The following is a 20,982-nucleotide window of genomic DNA, read 5'->3' as shown; positions in this document are numbered from 1 at the left end:
ATTATTAGAACATTACTTACACTTTATTGTCACAAAATTCAAAGTGTTTCCACACATGAGACTATAATGATGGCTTATCATTTTTTGCTGTCATCACACGTGTGTTGTCTGCTGTGATGTTAGTTTTTACATTATGGTAACATAAACCTACAATCTGTCAACCCACATGGTTTATATGATAGATTTATTTTATTTACAACAAAAATGTTAACATAAAATCGGTTGATTCAATTATCAACTTGCCTCAGAAAGTTCAATCTAGTTTGATCATTGGAAAATAAATAAATAATTGATTAAATCAATTAATTGTTACACCCTAAGTGTCCTCAGGATGAGTGTTCTATTTGTTTATTCCGGGTTAGGCTCTTTATTTATTTTTTTAAATATGATCTTTTTCTAATATTAATCATTTCAAAATGGGGAAAAAAAAATCTAATGTAAAAAAATAGTGGTTAAATAGAATATATTAACAAAACATTTCTGTAGCATATTTTCAAGCTGCCAGTATTCTGATAAAAAAATACAATATGATATAAGCTTAAACAGATCCTTTAAAAGCATATATTAAAAACATATAATAAAAACCCTATCTATAAAAATAGGAAAAATACAAGTTATTGAAATGCCAAAACAGTTGTCAGTCAAGTAAATATGGAACGTCAGCAAATACTTCTAGTTAATAAAAATTGTATTAATTAAATATTAAATCCATATTTTATTTTGCCATACCTAATAGAAGATTTTTAGGAAACGATGTGCTTAACCTGTGGTTAGGAGTTAAGTAGTTATCACTGATATCATTTTTCTGTGTGCAAACACCAACCTCCAGCACAAACGCTGGAAGCAAACAGAGAGCCGCACTCCATCCAAAGATAACAAAATCTTCTTACCGGCTTCTGCAAAGCTCACTGATTAACAGGTTTTATCATGTTTGCTACCAGCTGAGTAGTGCACATAATCCCACGTAAAACTATTACAGCCCAAACATGCAACATCAAACGTGCAAACCTGTGAGCCATTCAAATGCCATTAGTGGTGCTTCCAAACTAGTGGTCATTAAGTTGAGCTGAACTAATTAACTCTTAGTCTTAGTCACGCTTTATACGCAGACATCTGATGAGTTCTCCGCACGTTAGATTTACACCGTTTGTTAATCTTAAGCTCCTTTCAGTTCCGTGACAAACGCCCTCGACCGCATGAAGCTGTAAATGTTATCTTTACAATTTTTTTTAATTTTAATTATCGAGGCATATCTATTTAAGAAAGTGTAAAAGAAAATGCCAAGTTTTATTTGATATTATTCACAATCTAAATTCATTGAAGCTGATAAGAAATGACCCAGCATTTAAACGCATCATCTACTCTCATATCGGAAGGCATGAAAAGAGTCTTGCAACTCTGATCTGTGCTTAAATGTGGTTTTGTCTTTGTGTATCAAGAGATTGATGCATGTTATTTATATATTAGTTTACAAAGAAGCCGTTGTTCTACCTTTACACCAATTAATTTCACACCAATGTCTGGTTTGTTTTGTTTTTTAAACTATCTAGATAAAATATCAGCTTCAAAAGCTTCTCACTAGAGAGCAGTTTTGCCTAAGATGGATTTTTTTTAAAAAGCATGAAGAAGAAAACTTGTAAATCCTGCTAGTTCTCTGATTATCATGTGATAATGCGCCTGTAGCTTCCCAATGTATCCACTTTACCCTGTAAGGTTTTCCAACCTTTCTGTGATTCTTGCTTCTCCAGTTTTGCGCTTTGGGCTGTTTTATTTCTTATCGTAATACTCCCCACTTGTGTCAGTCTCTCCCTTCCACACTGTGGTCCTGCCAGTTTAAATAAGCCCTGAATCTTGGTTTACAGTACAGTAATGTTGAAGCTGTTCAAACAGCACACAATTATAACATTTTTCCCCATTAAATTAAAGCTAAAGCATATTATGGTATAAAATCTCTTTTTGCACACAAACATTGTATTAATCTGGAGACAGATATGTTTAAAAAATGAATACCTGATTCATTATTTTTAGTGTATATTATTTCAAACTCTGCATAATAAATTGCATCAGTGCTAATTGATGGAAAACATTTTTAGATTTGTAGTTTGGGCAGTCAGGCCAGCACTTTTACTAAATATTTTCTCCAGTTTCTGGAGCACCATCAGGCATCTATTTATAATCATGACATATAGGGGGCAGCTTGATACATGAAAGGAGTAACCTAATTAGGCAACTAACTTAGCACTGGTGACCCAAACACTACTTCCTTTTTTCCACATGAGTTCTAATAGCTGAAGAGAAGCAGTCATGAACTGCGTTTAGTTGGATGAACTTGAAATTAGGTGATGAGAAGCTGCTAGAACTTTAGTTTGGTGCAAGACGAGTAAAATGGAAAGAGAAGCAGTGAGTGTCCACAGGATGATATGGACTTCAGGTCAGATAAAGCAGCAGGAAACAGAATCATTGCAGAGAGAGATGTGCATTTCATTTAGAATGATGGCCTGTTCAGGAAAGACGGATCAATGAGCAACAGGAAGTAGAATCAGTAGAATCCGACAAAGACGAGCCGCAGACTCCAGACTGTTGGAGGCTGAACCTGTTTAGTTAAGGGCTGTCGGTATTTTGAAGTATTTTCTACACAGTACAATTTAAAGAAACTGTTCTGATATCACAATTGCCAACTAGTTAAGATATGAAAATAAACATTGTTGTAACTTTTGGAGGAGACTGTAAGTAACACAAATGAAAAATATTTAAAGTGTTAAAGAAAACACTTCCAGCTACTTTGACTAACGTTTAAACATAGAGATGAAAACATTTAAACCACTCAGATGTGCTTTAAAGACCAACACCGATTAAAATAGTGTTTTTGGTGTTTTTAACATGTTTTTGTGGAATCTTTCTCACGATGGAGGACTAATATAAAGAAAATTAAGCTCTAATTTGTATTTTTTTAATCACAACCATTGTGATTCAGAAACAGGCAAAAAAAAATCAGTTTGAAAGGATCTTATTTGTGACTTGAGTGGCTGTGCGTCATTGGAATGCATCCACTTGCAGACAAATACATCAATGCACATCTTCGTTTTCCTAGTCTGAGCTTGCATCTGGCTCAGAACTGTATGTTTAGATAGCTCCAATATAACGTTAGGTTGGGTAGTGAGGGGATGTAAACAGAGAGCTCTCAGATATAGGTGAAGGGAAGGGGTTTGCTCCGTGTCAAAAGTCAGCTCACAACTCAGAAGACAATTTTAATGAACTCCTGGCACTCTGCAGAAACTAGGTCCTCGAAAAAAATAGCATACTTATAGTTAAAAGACCACTGGGAATGCTTTTACAATAAATCAAAACATGATAGTTACAATATGTTTTTAGAAACTTTTTTTTTTGCATCATTTGGCTCCATTTGATTTCTTCTTAAAGTTCAAGCATTCTTAGCACGTTTTTATTTAAATGTCCTTTTAGTTCAAAGAAAGGATTCGCTCTTGCTGATGTTTATGGTAAAACTTAAGAAAACCAACAAATGATCAGAAGGTTAAAACTACTTCGATGTCCATTTTTAACCTACAAAACATTTTAATAAAATATTTCCTTAAATTAAAAGCTATTGAAGAGTGGAACTGAATAAACTGTCACAATTTATGGTTTAAAGAACAATTGAATATGTAGCTAAAATATTGTCTCTTGAGATTTGTTGCACACTGATTGAGTTTGTCATTTAAAATATAAATAAGCTCTCACTAGAAAGCATTTATTAAGTCATGAAAATCATTAAAAATAGCAGTAATATTGCTCCTCTAAATGTACCTTTGTAAATCTCTAGAGAATCCTTTGTGCTTACGTAGGTATCGTGCATATTGCTGAATTAAATCTACATTGTTGGTGTCCTCAAGTGGCTTCTTTCAGGCTCAAGGCTTTGCCCTAAGTTTAGCTCTGAAAAGGCAAAAAAAAAACTGCAGACACAAGCTGACAGCTGCCAAGTGATTCTGTCACACTGCAACAGGGAGGTGATGAACCAAAAGAGAGGAGGAGGAGGAATGCGTGAGTGGAGGCGTAGACGCATGGAGGAGAACACCGTCTACCAGATAAAGTAAAAAAGAGAAAGAAGTAAAAAAGAGGAGAATTCTTGTATTTCCTAAAAACATTGTACGTTTTTTGGTGATTTCTGACCTCTAATACCCAGTTTAAACTCTCCCTGCATGAGATGGATGTTAGCTCAGTAATTATTCATAATTCTCAATTACATTGACGTTCTGATCAGGTTCGCCATCACAAATAGATTCTGCAGAGTAACGGATGAGGCTGATCGATCTGGTGCAGAAATGGCAACAAACTGTTCCTCATTCAAAACAGCCTTTAGAGTTTTAAAAGACCATTTGTATTCAGGGACTGTTCAGTGTGTGAGCTACTGCTTTCATTTCCTGTCAAGGCTGCACGTAATTAAGATTAAATCAGTGAAATGATAACCCCCAGGAACTTTAAAACCTTGTTCTTCATTTTAGAGTTGGGGACTTTTTGGCAGAAATGATTGGCTGCACGGTCGTGTCCTGTGTTAGGGCTCTGCTGCTGGTTCTTTCAGCTCCTTCCACCTAATGTTTTTAATTAGCTGCCGACCAGTTATAAATAGATCTAGTTAACCCTGCAGCAGCTGTATAGTTTGGTCACTGAATGCTCCATCTGACTGCTTGCAGGAGGTTGTGACCAGCATTATTCAGGGAGTTTACAAAAGTCGAGAAACATCTGCAGGAGATGTTCAAACGATTGTGGTGGATTTTTCTCAAAGTAGTCACAAACTCATCTCAAACTCAAACTATTCATGCATTTTTTTGTGGATAGTGTGTAAAACTATTGACAAGAAAATTTAATTATGAGTAATCGCAGACAAAAAATGAAGAACTGCACATTCTGAACATTAAACAGCCATAAATTGCTCTAGGGGACCCCAAACATGAGGCGTAGTATTGACCTTGAACATGAAATGAAATGCAAAGAACCATTCACATAAAGAAGTTAAACCCTCAGTGAGGAAAATCGGGTTCATGGTGTTTTTAACATGTTCTTATGGTATTTATAAGCAAAATTAAGCTTAATCTTAGCATTTCTCTATTTAAAATGCTGTTTGAAAAAGAGCTTTGTGATTTCCGGCTCCGCTCCATTCTGATACATCCACTTGCAGACGACGAGACCTTGTTTAGACTTTGTTTTCCTCCTCTGAGCTAGCATCTGGCTAAAAAGTGTACAGCTGAATGGCTGTAATATTGCTCAACATTATTTTATTTCAACAGTTATTGTTAGGTTGGGATATGAGGTCTGTAAGCTAGCAGATAAACAGAGAACTCTCAGTAACAGGGAGGAGTCAACAGTCCTTCCCTCAACTTAGAGGCAAATTTATAATAAACTACTATCACTCTGCAGAAACTATGTCCCAGAAAGTGACACAGGTATATTAAAAGGAGGCAGGCAATAGTTCAAAAAATGATTGGAGGGGGACTTTAATAAATGAAAAACTAACAGAGAAAAGAGTTAAACATGATTTTAAGCAAAAATAAACATAAATCATCATCTTTGTGGTAGTTTTGTGTATCTGTAAGCGTCTGCAGCCCAAACGGTCTTTCTCCAGAGAGGAAGGGTCAGCCAATTTACGCCCTTAAAAGGTTAAAAATATACGAATCCTTTCTGCAGTGCAGGCAGACCATTACATACACTTTAAGACCACAATTCAAGTGAGCTGAGAGCCAAATAGCTGCTGCCTTTTAATGGTTATGAAATTATTTTATAATCATCACGCTATCTGCACTTTGGCGGAAAATGAGACGCATGGAAACCATTAAGTACAGAGTTTAAATAGCTAACAGTTTGGCCTCAGAAAGAAGACTTAAATGGTTACTTCTAAACGGCTGAACTGTGGTTGAACATTTATGGTGAAAACTCCATCAAAACAGTAACTTTAGATGCTTAGACAACACATTCCTTCCACTCAATCTCATACATTATTTTAAAATGAATAGGGATTACTGGAAGGTTAAGATGAGTCAAAGACCTCTCCTTTCTTTTTTTTAGCAATTATTTCACTTTCAGGGTTGTAATGGGAAGGACAAGAAGAGTTTCAAGTTTTCTTTTCAGAATCAAAATGCATAAACTGTTTAAAAGGTCTCTTAAATGTCTGCATTTTTTTTTTAAATTAAAGTTAATAAACTTGTGAACAGATTTGAGGACCTTAAATCTTTGACTTTGTCTGAACAGATGGATGAAAAACTTTGTTTAAAGGAAAATTAATTTTGTACCTTCATTGCTTGCGACTGCATCATCTGCGATTGTAAGACAGGATAGTGCAATCATGACTGCAAAAAACGAGTAACACCTGCAACAATGAATGCCAAACTGAGGGGCTGCACATGCATCCAAATGAAGAGAGACAAGAGGAGGAGGAACAAAAGAGGGAAACTGGAAATTAAAGAGAAGGAATTAGACGCCAGAGCTTGGAGACTGCTGGAGAGGATTCAAATCTGAGGGAATGAGATCTGCGTTGTGAGAATTAGGGCCAGTGGTGGGTGCAAAGGAAGCGGGAGACAAAAGGCGTCAAATAGAAGAAAGACTGAAGTGTGGGAGGGAGGAAGGAAGCGACGCTTATTAAAGGTTTGCATACAAAAACACTCCAATCTTTATGGGAGCAGTTCTTCGTTTTCCTTTTTGGAATTTTTTATGAACATTTAAAGTACTTAAAGTCGCACTCCAATCATCTTTTGATTATTTTAATGGCATTACCAGTAGTTTTTCATTTATGATTATGTTGTTTTAGCCAATATTTTAAAAAAAATGGTGCCATCGTCTATGACAGTTTCTGCAGAGCGGCAGGAGTTAATTAGAAATGTACTTGAGTTGTGGAGTAAGCATACCCCCTTCCCATCATCCATCTGTGTACAAGCTCTCCCACTAGCCTACAGGCCCTCACACACCCAACCTAACATTAACAGTGCAACAAAAATGGACAGTTTTGAGCCGGATTCCAGTTCAGACGTGGAAAACGAAGACGTAGATAGATTTATTTGTCTGGAAGTGGATGCAGCCAGTTTATGGCCCACCCAATGTAGATTTTATGTCACAAAGTCTTTTTCAAACTGCAGTTTTTTTCATTTGCTCCTGATTTAACACAATTTGAATAAAGAAATCCTTAGAAACTTGGTTTATGTTCAAGAAAAATGCTACAGGAACATGTTAACATTAAAAACTAGAGGTGGGAATCTCTCAATCATCTCAGGATTCGATTTGATTGCAATTCAAGAGGCACAGATTTGATTATGAAACTATTTGATTATGAAACAATTATCAATACATCCCAGATCTGCATTTTTTTTTTTAGAAATGTTTCTCTTTACAACAAGAGACTTGACCAATATGGTTACTTTTCTCCACCAAAGTGCATTTTTAAGGAAAGACAAGATCAGTGAACTTGTTTAACTTAAATTGAGAAAATAAAAATGCTGACATGAATAATATTTCATTTGATAACGAAAAATCTTTCACAGCATCAAAAGGGAAAATTTTCCTGAACTCAAAAACCTTAAATAGGAAAATGTTATTTTATATCATTAGACCAGCTTTAATGAAACGCTCTTTAACTCACGTCAAACTAAATTAAAATAGTGTCTAGCTAGCCGCACATTGTGATTTCACTCATTTGTTGTGTTCCCTACATATTTAGTTTTGATGTGACATAACTTAGACACTGTGTGACTTTTTTCCAATTGACCCTCAACACTATGAAAGTCAAAATGCTTTCAAACTGTCGCTTTAAGATGAGACAAGATCTGGAAGGTCAGCCATGTTTGTGTGAAAAACACTTTGAGTTTAGTTCCACTTGTTACTCGTACCTTAAATCATGTACACTTTTAACTATTTTAAATGTATGAAATGATTCAGAATTGTTTATGGATCATAATCGATGCATCTAAAAATAGATTTTTTTTTCCCACCGCTAACAAAATCCCAATCTTCATTGTAGTCTTTAAAACATTTTTTTTTAAAAACTTCCATCTCTGTATAAAAATGTTACAAAAAAACAAAAATTAAACTAAATTGAGGAATTTGATCAAATAAATGAGGTTCAGAGCATAAAGAGAAAGTTGATTCCAAATGATTCACACCAACAATGTTCACTGAAAAATAAAGTCAGTAGACAGACATTGTGATTGTGAGAAGCATAAAGCTGATTCTCTCTATATTTCAGGAGATAAAAATAGAAAAAGGTTGAAAAGAAGTTTAAATAAAAACCTACATTTTTAAACCTTAGTTTTTAAATCTGTAATTGTTCATTTTTGTTTTCTTTTTCTTCTCATTATCTAAGAAAATCTGTTTTAAATGCAGGATTGTTTTAATCGTTTTTATAGTATGTTATCATCCAGCCATCTGCCTTCATTTTTCATCCAGGTCTTTTTTTATGTGGTGCACACACTGCTGCTTATTTGCAGATGTAAGCAGATGAATGCATGTATATACATCAGCACACGCAGAGTAGTTTTATTTGAAGTCTGTTGTCAGATCTCATTTGTCAATGGAGGGAAGGAACTAACCGTACTCTGTTTTTTTTTCCTGTCTGCAGATGTTGCAGCCCCAGTTTAAACCCCACAGCATCCAGCAGGTGCTGCTGAGGCTGTTCCAGGTACATCCATATTACTAATTCATCTCTCCACTGCCATGGCTCTTGTACATTCACCCACTCTTTACTTCACACTACTGAGAAAAAAGCTGGACCTTAAGTTTAGCTCAAACCAGGAGCTCTTTATGCGTTTTTCCTCTCAGCACAAGTTTGCTTTTAGATCCAGTTGGATCTTAATGTGGATCCCCGAAGGCGGAGCATCTATTTTTCATGTCTGCTCACTTATTGCCTTCAGCTGTGAGACCTGTATGTAACTTCATATGAAGGATTGAGTGGTGTGTGCCGGCGCGGCCGTCTGTTGGCTCTCATTATGACCCGTCGTTGCAGGTGATTCCAGGAAGGTCACCGTACGGCTCATGGGATCAGGGACGCTGCCTCCGCTGCGCTGTGGTGGGGAACTCCGGAAACCTCCGCGGGTCGGGATACGGAAAAATCATTGATGAACACAATTTCATCATGAGGTGAGACTGATGGATCCAGCAGAGTACATGGAGTGCAGCCGGTGTCACAAAAAGATGTAACGGAACAAAATTTTAAGTAAGCCTTACAGATGCAAAGCAAGATTTAAATGGATCACTTGGTTCTCTTGCTAGAACCCTCCGTGTGTTTCAAGCGGTTTCCACACATTCACACACATCCGTCTTTTGATGAAATAGATTTCAAAGATAACACATTTTCTATTTAGAGGCATGACTGATGTTACAAATACAGATTTGTTGGACCACAAAAAACATGTAAGCATGAAAATAAAGTCTGCACAAAATCTTGTTTCTACTACAGTCAGTTCTACAGGTATAGATGTATAAAATGTATATGAAAATAATGTACTTGATTTTTATTCAGTTTTTCTTTTCATGTAATCACCATATACACAACCACACAATATGCATTCAATATATCTTAAAAACTACAAAAAATCTTTTTTTTTCTTTTTTTTTGGAGCATAGACATAAAAATGTTAGACAAACCCTGTAATGGCATCAACCAATGGTTTGTGTCATTGAAAGCTAGGAATTAAGCCCTTTAGAAATAGATGTTCCTTATCTATTAAAAAATATATATTGTACATAACATATTAATCTCTATTGTTGGAACACCAAAAAAGTTCTAATCCATGCATGTGCTCCATGATGTAATGTAAACAATCAAACCACCACAGCTACATTTCGGTTTTTTCTGTTTGCCAAAAAGAAACCGCATCCACCGCCTGTCCAGGTCAAAGGTTGAACAATTTCAGGAGTTCAGAAGGTCTCCTGAATAAGATATTCAAATTTAATGAGTGTTTTTTTGTAAAAGGGTGGGGGGACTTCTTATTCAGAAGAACATTTAGATCATGTTTTTTATACATATGAATCAAAGCAGCGATATATTTAAATATCTTGAAACATAATTTATGATGGATCACATCTAGTATAAATGTTTAGATTAGATCAAAGGGTGTATAAAATCTAAATGAGCAAAACACTAGCTGTGTGTATCTTATCTTGGCTATTTCTGAATCTGTTTAATGCTGCTTTCTGTTCTGCTCTCCTATTGGTTAATGAAAGTCACCTGATCTGCAGGGTCCCCCAAAAGAAAACCCAAAGCTTCCCGTGTTTGTTGTGTTCTCCCCTCACACCCTTCACCCAAAGCTCCCTGTCTGCACTGATCTCACAGAGCACGATTGTTCTGGAGAACCGGGCTCACAAACACAGCCATGTTGTTGTCTGCAGAGTTTGTGTGCGTCTGGTATTGTGTGTTTGTGGGAGCTCCAGGCCACAGCATCCATTACAGCTGCATTCTCAGTGGACCTGTGTGGGCAGCCTCTATCTCTGATTGTGATTCTGTGGTTTGATGTTCATTTGTTCTCTCGGCTCCACGCTCTATCAGCTCTATTCCTACATGCAGAAGAGTTAAACGAGAGACCTCAGTCCTGCCTCTATGTGCATTAATGTGCACTACTGTGTTTCATGCTCCTGGTAGTTTGTAGCTACACTTCACAAATGCACCAACGCTATTTCTCCATTGTGAGACTAATAAAGTTTCTTACTTTCTACCTTTTCACTGCAGTATTTCTAGTGTAATTAAGACTCCTGAGACTCTTAGGGATTTTTAAAAAATCAATTATACATTATATTTTATCTTAACTCCTTATTATGGCTCTCTTTAGAAGAAACTTCACTCAAAATTATCTTGGTGGGGTTTTATTGAACTTTTTAACAGATTAATGCGCACAGACTCATCACAACATTCGTAACTCACAGAAGAACATAAAATAGTACCTCCAAAAGATCAGCTATTTCCTCCAACTCACCAAACTCTGAGTTTATCTGGTGAACTCGGACACGGGGAAACGCCTGACGACGTCTGTCTTTGTTCCTCAAATAAAGTTGATTCTAGGTCACTCTCCTGACACAACGACAATCCATATTACAAGGATGCTAGCAATTAACTCAATTGTTTCTATATCTTGCCCAATTTGCAAGATTTGCACCACTTCGACATTTGGCACCAAGCCTCTACCAGCTGAAGGTGACGGACATGAACTAGAGATCAGTAGAACAAGAATAACAAGAAGCCCCTCCCTGATTGTCCAGTGTGAAGACCCTGGGCTAAACTTGAACGTGCTTCAAATACCCGGTGTGTACGTAGTTTTAGAGAGGCCAGACCTAAAGATGGGAGGAGAGTCGAGCAGTATTTAAAGATGTCGAGAAACTGAAGAAATTCCTGTGTGTACGGGACAAATCCAAAGACCTTTACTTTACTGGATGCTATTTTTTTTTCTACAAGCCTAAAAGTTCTTCCAACGCTTAATGTTGATAAATAATGTTCTGACATCTGCAAATGCAAAGTTTAATTGTGCAGAAAGGAAACTATACTTCCACATGACATGTCCTGTGGACAAAGACTCTTTAAAGCTGATAGTTACATAGTGAGACGGTGTTTTGTGACCAGTCCAAATACGACGTTCTTCTCTGTAATCACAGACACAAGTCTTCTTCTATTTCAGCAAGGGCCTCATGTGTTTCAGCAGGACATTAAGGATGATTGCAAACAGCTGGAAGTCACCATCAGTCACAAATAAAACTCAATAATAAATATAATAGATTGATTTCTTTAAAGTCTTTTAAAAAAGCAGTAGATGCTACACTGCTGAGCACTGTGCCATTGCTCCAATTATTTTGAGATCTGCAGCAGACATCACGTTTGAAACAAGATCCCTCACTGCATAAAAGGCCAACATTTGTCAGTTGATACTATAGCTTTCTCTGAGGTTTCATCTTCAGTAGACTGAGCTGCTCTCTGGGTCTAATCCAGGGCCATCTGATCTTCAGCTCTCTCTGTACTCTTGTTGCTGGTTACCTGGATCAGGTGTGATGAGGAGATAATCAGCAGCAAGAAGAGAGGAGAGAGCTGGGAAACACACAGGGCGGCAGATCAAGTCTTTTCATGTCAAAGACTGTTGCACACTCTTAACCAGTGCTAGACTTTGCTTTTTGTGTAAATATTGCTGAAAATGTTATCTGAACTGAAAGACTTAATCCGATAATCTTTTTGATCTATTCTAAAAAAAATCCAATGGGTTTATAATTATGATTATGCAATTTTTTAACCAAAATCCAAAACTTCTCGTTTTCTAGGACAGTTTCTGCAGAACGGCAATAGTTCCTTTTCACTTCTCGGAAAAATCGTTGAAGGGAAATTTGTTGGTGATGTTAAGCAACCCCGCCCCCCTTTCCCTCTCGTTGCTGAGAGCTCTCAGGGAGTAAATGCAGAAAAACTCCGCTTTGATTCTTTTTGCATCTCCTCCGTCATCAGAAAAATGTCACTAGAACATGTTAAAAACATAATTTTCATTGGAGTGGGTCTTTAAAGTCCTGGTGTGAACATGAGCACTTACTTTAGTTTTTTTAAACATAAAACTTATTGACAAGAGGCTGTTGTCTCTGAAGTTGCATCTGGTTGAACTCAAGTGAATCCGTTTGACACCAGAAGTGGCAAATCTGCAAGCAGAGATGAAATTGTAACCTGCAGGTCTTGCGTTTTGCCCCGCAGGATAAATCTGGCCCCCACGGTGGGCTATGAAGAAGACGTGGGCAGCCGCACCACCCACCAATTCATGTACCCGGAGAGCGCCAAAAACCTGGCGCCAAACGTCAGCTTTGTCCTGGTTCCCTTCAAAACCCTGGATCTGGTTTGGATCACCAGCGCTCTCTCCACCGGACAGATTCGATTGTAAGAGGCGCACACACACACACACAGGGCTGTGATGTCACACATATGAGAGCGCACAAAGGCAGCGTGAGTGTGTGTTTGATCCGTCCGTCTGCTCTCTGTGCAGCACCTACGCTCCAGTGAAGCAGTTCCTGCGTGTGGACAAAGACAAGGTGCGTCCTCTCAGGGAAATTAATTTTGGTGATTTTGACACACTCGCAGGGAAAACACACACAGAGTGACCCTGCAGCGACAGCACCGCTCTATTGTTGATGAAGGATTACAAAGCCTCCCTTTGTTCCAGTAATCTCCCACTCACTCTTTAATCCGTGAAAATAAATAAAGTAATCCTTGTCACGTGAAGACTGAGAATACCTCAGAACCAGCCTGTCTTTGGGTTTGACCCAAAAATCTAGATTTGTGAGATTTGCTGCTCTGAGCTGCCTGAAGGCCCCTTTGTTGGGAGCGATTATCGCCGCGAGGCAGAAGAGGTTTTGTTTTTTTTAATGATCAACACTGAGGGGGTTGTCAGAATTCATCTTCTGTTGTTCTGGAGTACATCTTTAATGTGCAGCTGCTTGAATTAGCCTGATCCTTCGTACTTCTTTCAGGCTCTAACTTAGTTTTAATTCATTTTAAAGCCGTAGAAAGGTCTGCATCTTATTTATGTTCTCCTCTCTAGGTTCAGATCTTCAACCCAGCGTTCTTCATGTACATCCATGACCACTGGACCAAACATCACGGGCGCTACCCGTCCACCGGCATGCTGGTGCTGTTCTTCGCTCTGCACGTGTGCGATGAGGTCAGTACCTGGAATTCACAGCAAAACTATAAGTATAGCAAGTATTCTCTCAACCACGTGTGTGTAGTATAGAGAGTATACTAAGTGAATACTTCTTTAGACTAAATTGGAACATTTTAAGTTCACAATATATAGATAGTATATAAAAAGTAAGTTTAAGTATACTACCTCACTTTTAGTATACCGTATTTTCCGGACTATAAGTCGCGGTTTTTTTCATAGATTGAATGTCCCTGCGACTTATACTCCAGTGCGACTTATATACGAATTTTTAATGATGAGATATGGACCGTAAGTCTAGAGTGCCCTCTTATGGTGATCTATGCAATTACTTTATTTACTTTAGTTATTCAGACGTGACACAGAGGACGAAGAATTTAACGGATTTAGTGATATGGAGTGAGATTGCGTGCAATTAATTACAGTAAAGATACAAAGTTGATGAGTTCTTGAGGCTATAGTTAAATAAAACTGTTGTGTTATATAAATGCTACACCTTTTCGTTTTTTTCATGATGCTAATATGTGAATATGTGTTGACACATATTCAGCCTGTTTTCTATTCACTTATGAATGTTATAACTTACCTTCCAGGATGATGTAATATCGTTTTTTTCAACCAGTTTGTAAAATAAATTACTTGAAAAAAATGCGACTTATACTCCAGTGCGACTTATGTATGGTTTTTTCTTCTTCATTATGCATTTTTTGGCCCCTGCGACTTATACTCCGGTGCGACTTATAGTCCGAAAAATACGGTAAATTAAGTATACTTTAGTACACTTATTAAAACAACTTTTTGCTAAGAGGAGTCAGTGACTTCTGTCCAATAGGAAGGCAAATTAAATTAAGTTAGCATCTTTTTTTATGTCACACCAAAGAAATAAGACGTCTCAACTCCACCGCTCTCCTCCAGGTTAACGTGTTTGGCTTCGGAGCGGACAGCCGGGGAAACTGGCACCACTACTGGGAGCAGAACCGCTACTCCGGGGAGTTCAGGAAGACCGGCGTTCACGACGCCGACTACGAAGCGCAGATCATTCAGCGTCTGGCCAAAGCCGGGAAAATTACAGTGTTTCCCGGGAAATGACGGGTCAGCCTGCAGATCCGTGTTAGAAAGCTGCAGACCGCTTAGATGTTCTTGGTTTCATTTAACAGCAGGGTTTGGGGTTTCCCGCTGGGGTTGACTTTGGTGTGACTCATTATTGAGTGAACCTCCATTCCCTTTCCCTTTGAGGAAGAAGGCTCAGAATTTATCCCAAACTAACAGCTCCGGGGAAGATTCAGCCACTTCCTCCTCTGGGAAGAGCCCGAACAGCAGGTACTGCAAAATAAAAACTGGAAAAACTTTGCAGCCCCTATTTTAGTGACGCAAATCCTGCTTGAATTCAAGTGAACTGTGCATCACCAGGTGTCGTTTTGACCTGCTATACTGTGGATGTTTGCAGAGATGTGAATCTGTAGCAGTGAGAGTCTGGGTTATGTCAGCAGTTCTTTACATGTGTCTTTAGATCCTGAGAAATGCAGTCAGGATTTCTGCCTTTGTCAGACTCAGTCAGAAAAAGCTGCAGCATAAGCCACAGCTTCCGCCGCCATGGCAACCGCTCGCATCCAGACACTGGGAGATGCTGTGGGCGACTTTGTGAGGCCGGAGACCCATCTCCTGGGGTTTCCTGCTGGGATGCCGGCGTCTGGACCCCTATGTGGTCGCTCTGGGTCCAATTTGGGAGTTGACAGTGGAGACATTGTTTATTCATGGGATTGTAAACTGGATCATCTTTCTGCAGTTCACCCACTCCTATGTTAAAGGGCCGCACGGCGAGGAGACAGAAACTCCCCTCTGGAACTTATTATGACTCGTCAGCTGCTCGCTTCAATTAAGCACTCTCCCAGCTCCTCATTAGCCAATTTAAACTCCAGCCCAGTTTGGAGGAGGCGGAGCCACACACGCCTTAGACACCACTTCTGTCAGCGCGACCTGCTTTTCGTCTTCACTCAGACAGCACTCACAGGTTCTGTCCTCGTGTTTATCACCCAGTTAATGCACACGTACACCCACACTCTCCCCACATCCCCACACAGAAAAAAAAACATTTTCTTCAGGCTGTAGATCGAAACATGATCATACAGAAACAGCTAGTGGCTGAAGAGAAAAACAAAAACTCAGGGTTCCTGGAAATGAATAAACCAGATCAAAGCCCCTTCTCCTTGACCTGATCCATGTCCAGATCCGTGTCCAGATCCGGTCATGGATGAGGAGAAACCCCTGAAACCTGAAGAATCAGAAGCATTTTTAACTTGATGCACAGCATCAGCACTTAAGGAGAACTGCTGGAAATGTGAGGCAGAACTATTCGATTTGTTTTCATAATGTTTTTTTATTATGGTGAATTTACAGGTTTTGCTGGAGTTTCTCTGAAACTTCAGTGCTTCAAAACACCTGTGTTTGCTCAGACAAAGATCAGTTAAAAAAATCAACAGCTTGTAAAGACATTTAACCCATATCTTTTTGTTTGGAGTACGTTCTCGACTGATCAAACTTCTCTTTTTGACGTCAAGACCCATAAATAGACAAATAGAAACAAAGTGCATCTCCTTAACTCTTGTCAGCAGTAGAGGTCTGTTTCCTCTCATTTTGGTGCCTGTATTTTATACACATCACTGGAATTTGTTCAGCAGATCCAATTTGTTTATGTTTATCCCTCATCTGTGCTAAAATTACGTCTTCTTGTAAAACATTTTAACTTAATCAGTACTTAATGAGAATTTCCTGCTGCTCTGATATTTTGAATTTTTGTTGTGTTCTTCTATTGCTTGTTCAGTCATAAATGGATGCAGACGCTCCTCTGTTATTGTTTAAGAAACTGAGTTTGTGCTGCTAAAGAGGCAGAAGAGTCATTTATTTTTGAGGCGGACAAAAGCGTTCTTTAAAGAGTTTGCATCATCTCTGGTAAATCTGAGCTGCAATGGTTTATATCCCAAAGTCAATCAAAAGTTGACCTCCAGGCTGGTTTTTGTCACATTCTGTGTCACTGTGAGGAGGAAAACACCAAAAGCTTTACCTGAACATGATCTATGAGCGAGGTGATGGACTTTCCTCTGTTCTCTAGAGCAGGGGTGTCAGAATTGAGTCCTCGAGGGCCGATCTCCAACATGTTTACAACAAACCTGCCCTTGAAGGTTCTTATTGGCTAAATACACCTGATCCAGGTAATCAGCAGCAGCATTTCTGGAAGATAGGCAGGAGGCCGGCCCTCGAGGCCTGGAGTTTGACAGACCTGCTCTACAGGATGGAGAACATGAACCTCAGACAGACAACATCCAGGTTTTATGTCCCTGAGAGGATTAAAGCTGTCAGGAGCTTTTCACCCACATCCTGACAGCAGAATCCTTCCAGTCCAAGAACACCCTCACTCTCTGCCGAACCTCCAGCCTGAAATACAGTTTTAGGATCCTCTTCATTGGCTTGATTTTGTGTTCGAAAAAATCATTAAAAAGCAAGCAAAGATGTTGCTTCTCAATGTGTTTGAAGGTTGAACTCATGCAGCTCTAGAAACGTATCGATCACTCTGACGTACCTGCAGCCCCTCAGGTTCTTCAGCCTGTGTGTGTTCTCATCATGGGCGTCTGCTCATCCGCCTGTTTTCCAGTTTTTTCTACAAAACTGAGAAAAACATGTTCTATTCTTGCATTCCAGCTTCCTATTCAAACTAATCTTCTTTTCAGTTGCTTTTGTCTAAATGTAATGAGCTGCTAAGACGGGTCTGCCTCCACTCATGACTAGAAATGGGATCTTTGTCTCATCCATAAAAGAATGAGGAGGATTGGTTTGTTCCACTGGAAACAGACCAGAGAGAAAAAAGGAATCGACTGCAGAAGGAGGCGTTTTTTTCTGTCTGGAAACAATGCAGATTTAAAAAGAGGAAATTTGTGAGGAAAAAACTAACCTGATCAGTTTTATGTTCAAACTCACATCCACTGACTGGCGAGCAGAAGTTTGGAACTCCTCCTCCTCACCGAGAGAACAGAAACAGGTGACCTTCATTCCAGACAGCAAAAAAAGTTTTCAGTTTCTTATTACCCTCTAGAATGGAAAAAAGCTGCAAATGTTTGAAGGACAAACAGCAGATGAGGGTTTGCACCTCCACCTGTGTGGTCTACTGCCCCCTGCAGGAACTAATCAGGCTCACATCTCCAGTCAGCACAGTTCAGTCTGCATGTTGCGTTTGTGTCTTTCACAGACACACATGCGTTTGTGCCTTGATCTGCTGCTGCGTTTCGTATTCTGGCTGAGCGCCGTGCCTTTCCACCTGTTTTTGACTTCATGAAACACACTGTCAGCCTTCTGCTTGGGGCGCGGCTGCCTCCCGCTCCTCACTCCTTTCTGCTCGGTTTCCTGAATCTGACAGTGAACCTGTGAAATTCATTTTGTGAGCGTGTTTCTTTGATGTTGTGGACTGATAAAAAAAAGGTGTATGTGTGAGTGGGGGGGTCACCTGCTGGATTTAAACCCACCTCTCTTTCTCCTGGTGACGAGTCAGCTTCTTTCCTCCACCTTCATCATGAAGGCATGTGTTATTCAAAGCGTGACGCTTTTCCCCCTTCCCAAAAAAAAAAAAAACACGAAAAGTTATCAGTGTGCACAGCTGGAGAGCAGAATGATCCTTTCCTGCTGTTCCAGCTTAAATCCAAGCACCCCCTACTGTGCCTGAAACAGAGCTGAGTGGCAGAAATGTTCAAAATTCTCCACATTTATGAGCCTGAGAGCAGAAACGGGTCAAACGTGGAGCCTGTGGAGCATCCAGTCATGTTCAGGCCTGAAGGAGTTCAGCACAAGTGGATCAGTTAAACACAAAAAAAAACGTTTTGGGTTAGATTTAATTTGTGACTTGATTTGCTATCTTCCAAATAAACCTGCGGACATATGTGCAAGTTAAAGATAGGGATTTGTTTTTGTTTTTTTAATTAGAAAAAGACCATTTTTGTGAGGGCATCACAGGACATCCTTGATCCAAAACCTGTGGTCGCCATGACAACTCTAGTTAGGTATTGTGTCACTAAACGTGTGTTTAGTGTTAATCTTTTAGAAATAAATTAAGAATTTATTAGTAAAGCAGTCAAAAAGAAATTCTCAGGTGAAAATTTAGAGAAGATCTCAAATTATTTTTAGTTAATCTGATCTAGATGGTTCTTTTGATAGAAATGATGGAGAGCTGAATAGATTATGGGTAATTTGCGGAAAAATAAACAAGTCTCTTCTTAATCTGTATCCTTCCAGCTGCTGTAGGTAAAATCGAAGCAGTTTCTGCAGATGTTGAACAGCAGGTCAAATGTTCAAAAGCCTTTGAGCAGCAGTGAGCTGCAGAAACCCATATCACACTGCCCATCATCATCATCATCATCATCAGCTCCAGAACTACAGAAAGGAAACCCTAAATGATGGGATGAAGCAGGTTTCAGTGTGAACACAACCGGAGTGACGTAGTTTTAACAGGTGGATTTGCACCCTCATCATCTCCTTTAGCCCATCTGTATTTACCACTTTATCTTCTCTTTGTAACCTCCACTGTTGTACAAATAAAAGCAAATTAAAATCCAGTTCAAACTTTCCTTTTTTGTGTCCAACAAACACTTCTATTTGTTCAAGTAACTCTCAGCTCATGCATGTTCATTTTTGGATTGTTTTCTAGTTGAATGACCAAAAATAGAGTCAATCCTTTGTACTGTTTCTACAGAAATACGACCAGAACAATTACACCAATAGAGGGCGCCGCATTTCAGTTACATTTCAAGTGAAAACCACATCATCCACCCAGTTTCTTAGCCCGCTGGATCGGGGTTGTCGGAACCTAACTCAGTTACTGCTGGGCAAAGGCGGGGTACACCCTGGACAGGTGACCAGTCAGTCACAGCACATCATAAAAGTTATTTTTTAAACAAAATAATATCTAAACCTTGTCGTTATTGTTTCTCTTGCATACTTTCTTACTAATGTGTGATTTGAATCAGTGAACAGAACCAACATGGACATCCTTCCAACCATTTTCCTAACCAGCTAAATCCCTTTTGGAGTTGCTGGAGCCTATCCTGGCTACTGTTGGGACACGCCCTGTGCAGGTGGCCAGTCTTTACACATAATTATCCCCACACGCACATTTCATCCAGTAACCTTTGAAGAATGTTTTTGGACTGTAGGAGAAAGTTGCACATGGAGAACATGCAAACTAATCAGCTGGGATTTGAACCAGGGCCTTTTTGTTGTGAGGTGAGAGTGCTAACCATTGCTCCACTGTGCAGCCCCCACATGGACTCTGTTAAATGAAATTGCTTAAGTTTCAAGGAAAAATAAATAAAAAGGTAAAAGTTTCTTCTCCACAAAACGGCAAACCTGAAGGAAAAGATCAAAGTTTCTCAGGCACGGCCAAAAACGAAATATCTGATAAAACCTAAACATCAAATTTAAACAATCAAGGAGGCAAAAAAGCAACAACTCTCCCTTTGTTTAAATTAAATTAAATTAAAAGCCATTTATTCTTCAACTATGTTCTTCAGATGCAAACTATGAATTCTGAATTACACTACCAGTTCTGTTAGATTTTTTAAACAATAAATAGAAGTTGCAGGGGCAAAAATGTCCAGACTTCCCTCTTCCTGGTCACTTCCTCCAGCTCCTCTGGGGGGACCCGCGGAGATGTAGTCTCTCCAGTGTGTCCTGGGTCTTCCCCAGGGCCTCCCCGTCAGTGGGAGGGAGTCTGGACGCTCTAAGGGAGCGTGTGTAAAAATAAGTATTTGTGCTAATAGAGGATAAAAAATAGATAAAAGTATGAAGGAGTTTGTAAAACACTCAGGTCAACTGGATTAAATAGTTTAATAAATTTAGCTCATCTGCTGAAAATTCATAAAATGTACATTAAATGGATTTGATGGATGTGGATGGATTACCTGGATGTCCCAAACAGGTAGTCCTGTGTATGTATAACTCTTATTGGTTGATTCATTTTTGCATTCAACGAAATTATAAATATTATATATATACAGTATATATATATATGAACTCAATATTTGGAACATAATAAATCTTTTTTTCAGATGCAACTGCTTCATTGCTAAAAATGAAATATCCTGTAATTCAGAAAAAAAAGAACAATCAGCAGAAAATAATTAAATTCTTAATTTGAGCGATAAATATTCACCAGGACAGAAAAACAAGATTTTTTTTTCTTTAACAAAATTATTTACATTTTCACATATTAATACTTATATTGGATGTTAAAATATTTAAATTCATGAAGATATATATAAAAAAACACCAACATATTGAGATTTTTATTTTA

At 38.7% G+C, this 20,982-nt stretch overlaps 1 protein-coding gene across 1 annotated transcript in view; it reads left to right on the top strand.

Annotated features, from left to right (window-relative positions):
* Window positions 1-19,246, top strand: part of st3gal2 (ST3 beta-galactoside alpha-2,3-sialyltransferase 2) — a 57,954-nt gene extending 38,708 nt beyond the window's left edge. Inside the window, exons 3-8 of the mRNA XM_024281716.2 lie at window positions 8,597-8,656; window positions 8,981-9,114; window positions 12,689-12,868; window positions 12,975-13,020; window positions 13,530-13,649; window positions 14,565-19,246. Coding sequence (XP_024137484.1) covers window positions 8,597-8,656; window positions 8,981-9,114; window positions 12,689-12,868; window positions 12,975-13,020; window positions 13,530-13,649; window positions 14,565-14,738 — 714 coding nt within the window. The 3' untranslated portion in view covers window positions 14,739-19,246. The remainder of the gene's footprint in view (window positions 1-8,596; window positions 8,657-8,980; window positions 9,115-12,688; window positions 12,869-12,974; window positions 13,021-13,529; window positions 13,650-14,564) is intronic.
* Window positions 19,247-20,982: the final 1,736 nt, after the last annotated feature.

This window comes from Oryzias melastigma, linkage group LG6, assembly GCF_002922805.2.
Source record: "Oryzias melastigma strain HK-1 linkage group LG6, ASM292280v2, whole genome shotgun sequence".
Taxonomy (NCBI): domain Eukaryota; kingdom Metazoa; phylum Chordata; class Actinopteri; order Beloniformes; family Adrianichthyidae; genus Oryzias; species Oryzias melastigma.
Note: the sequence above shows the minus strand (reverse complement) of the source record. Positions and strands in the feature narration are given on the sequence as shown.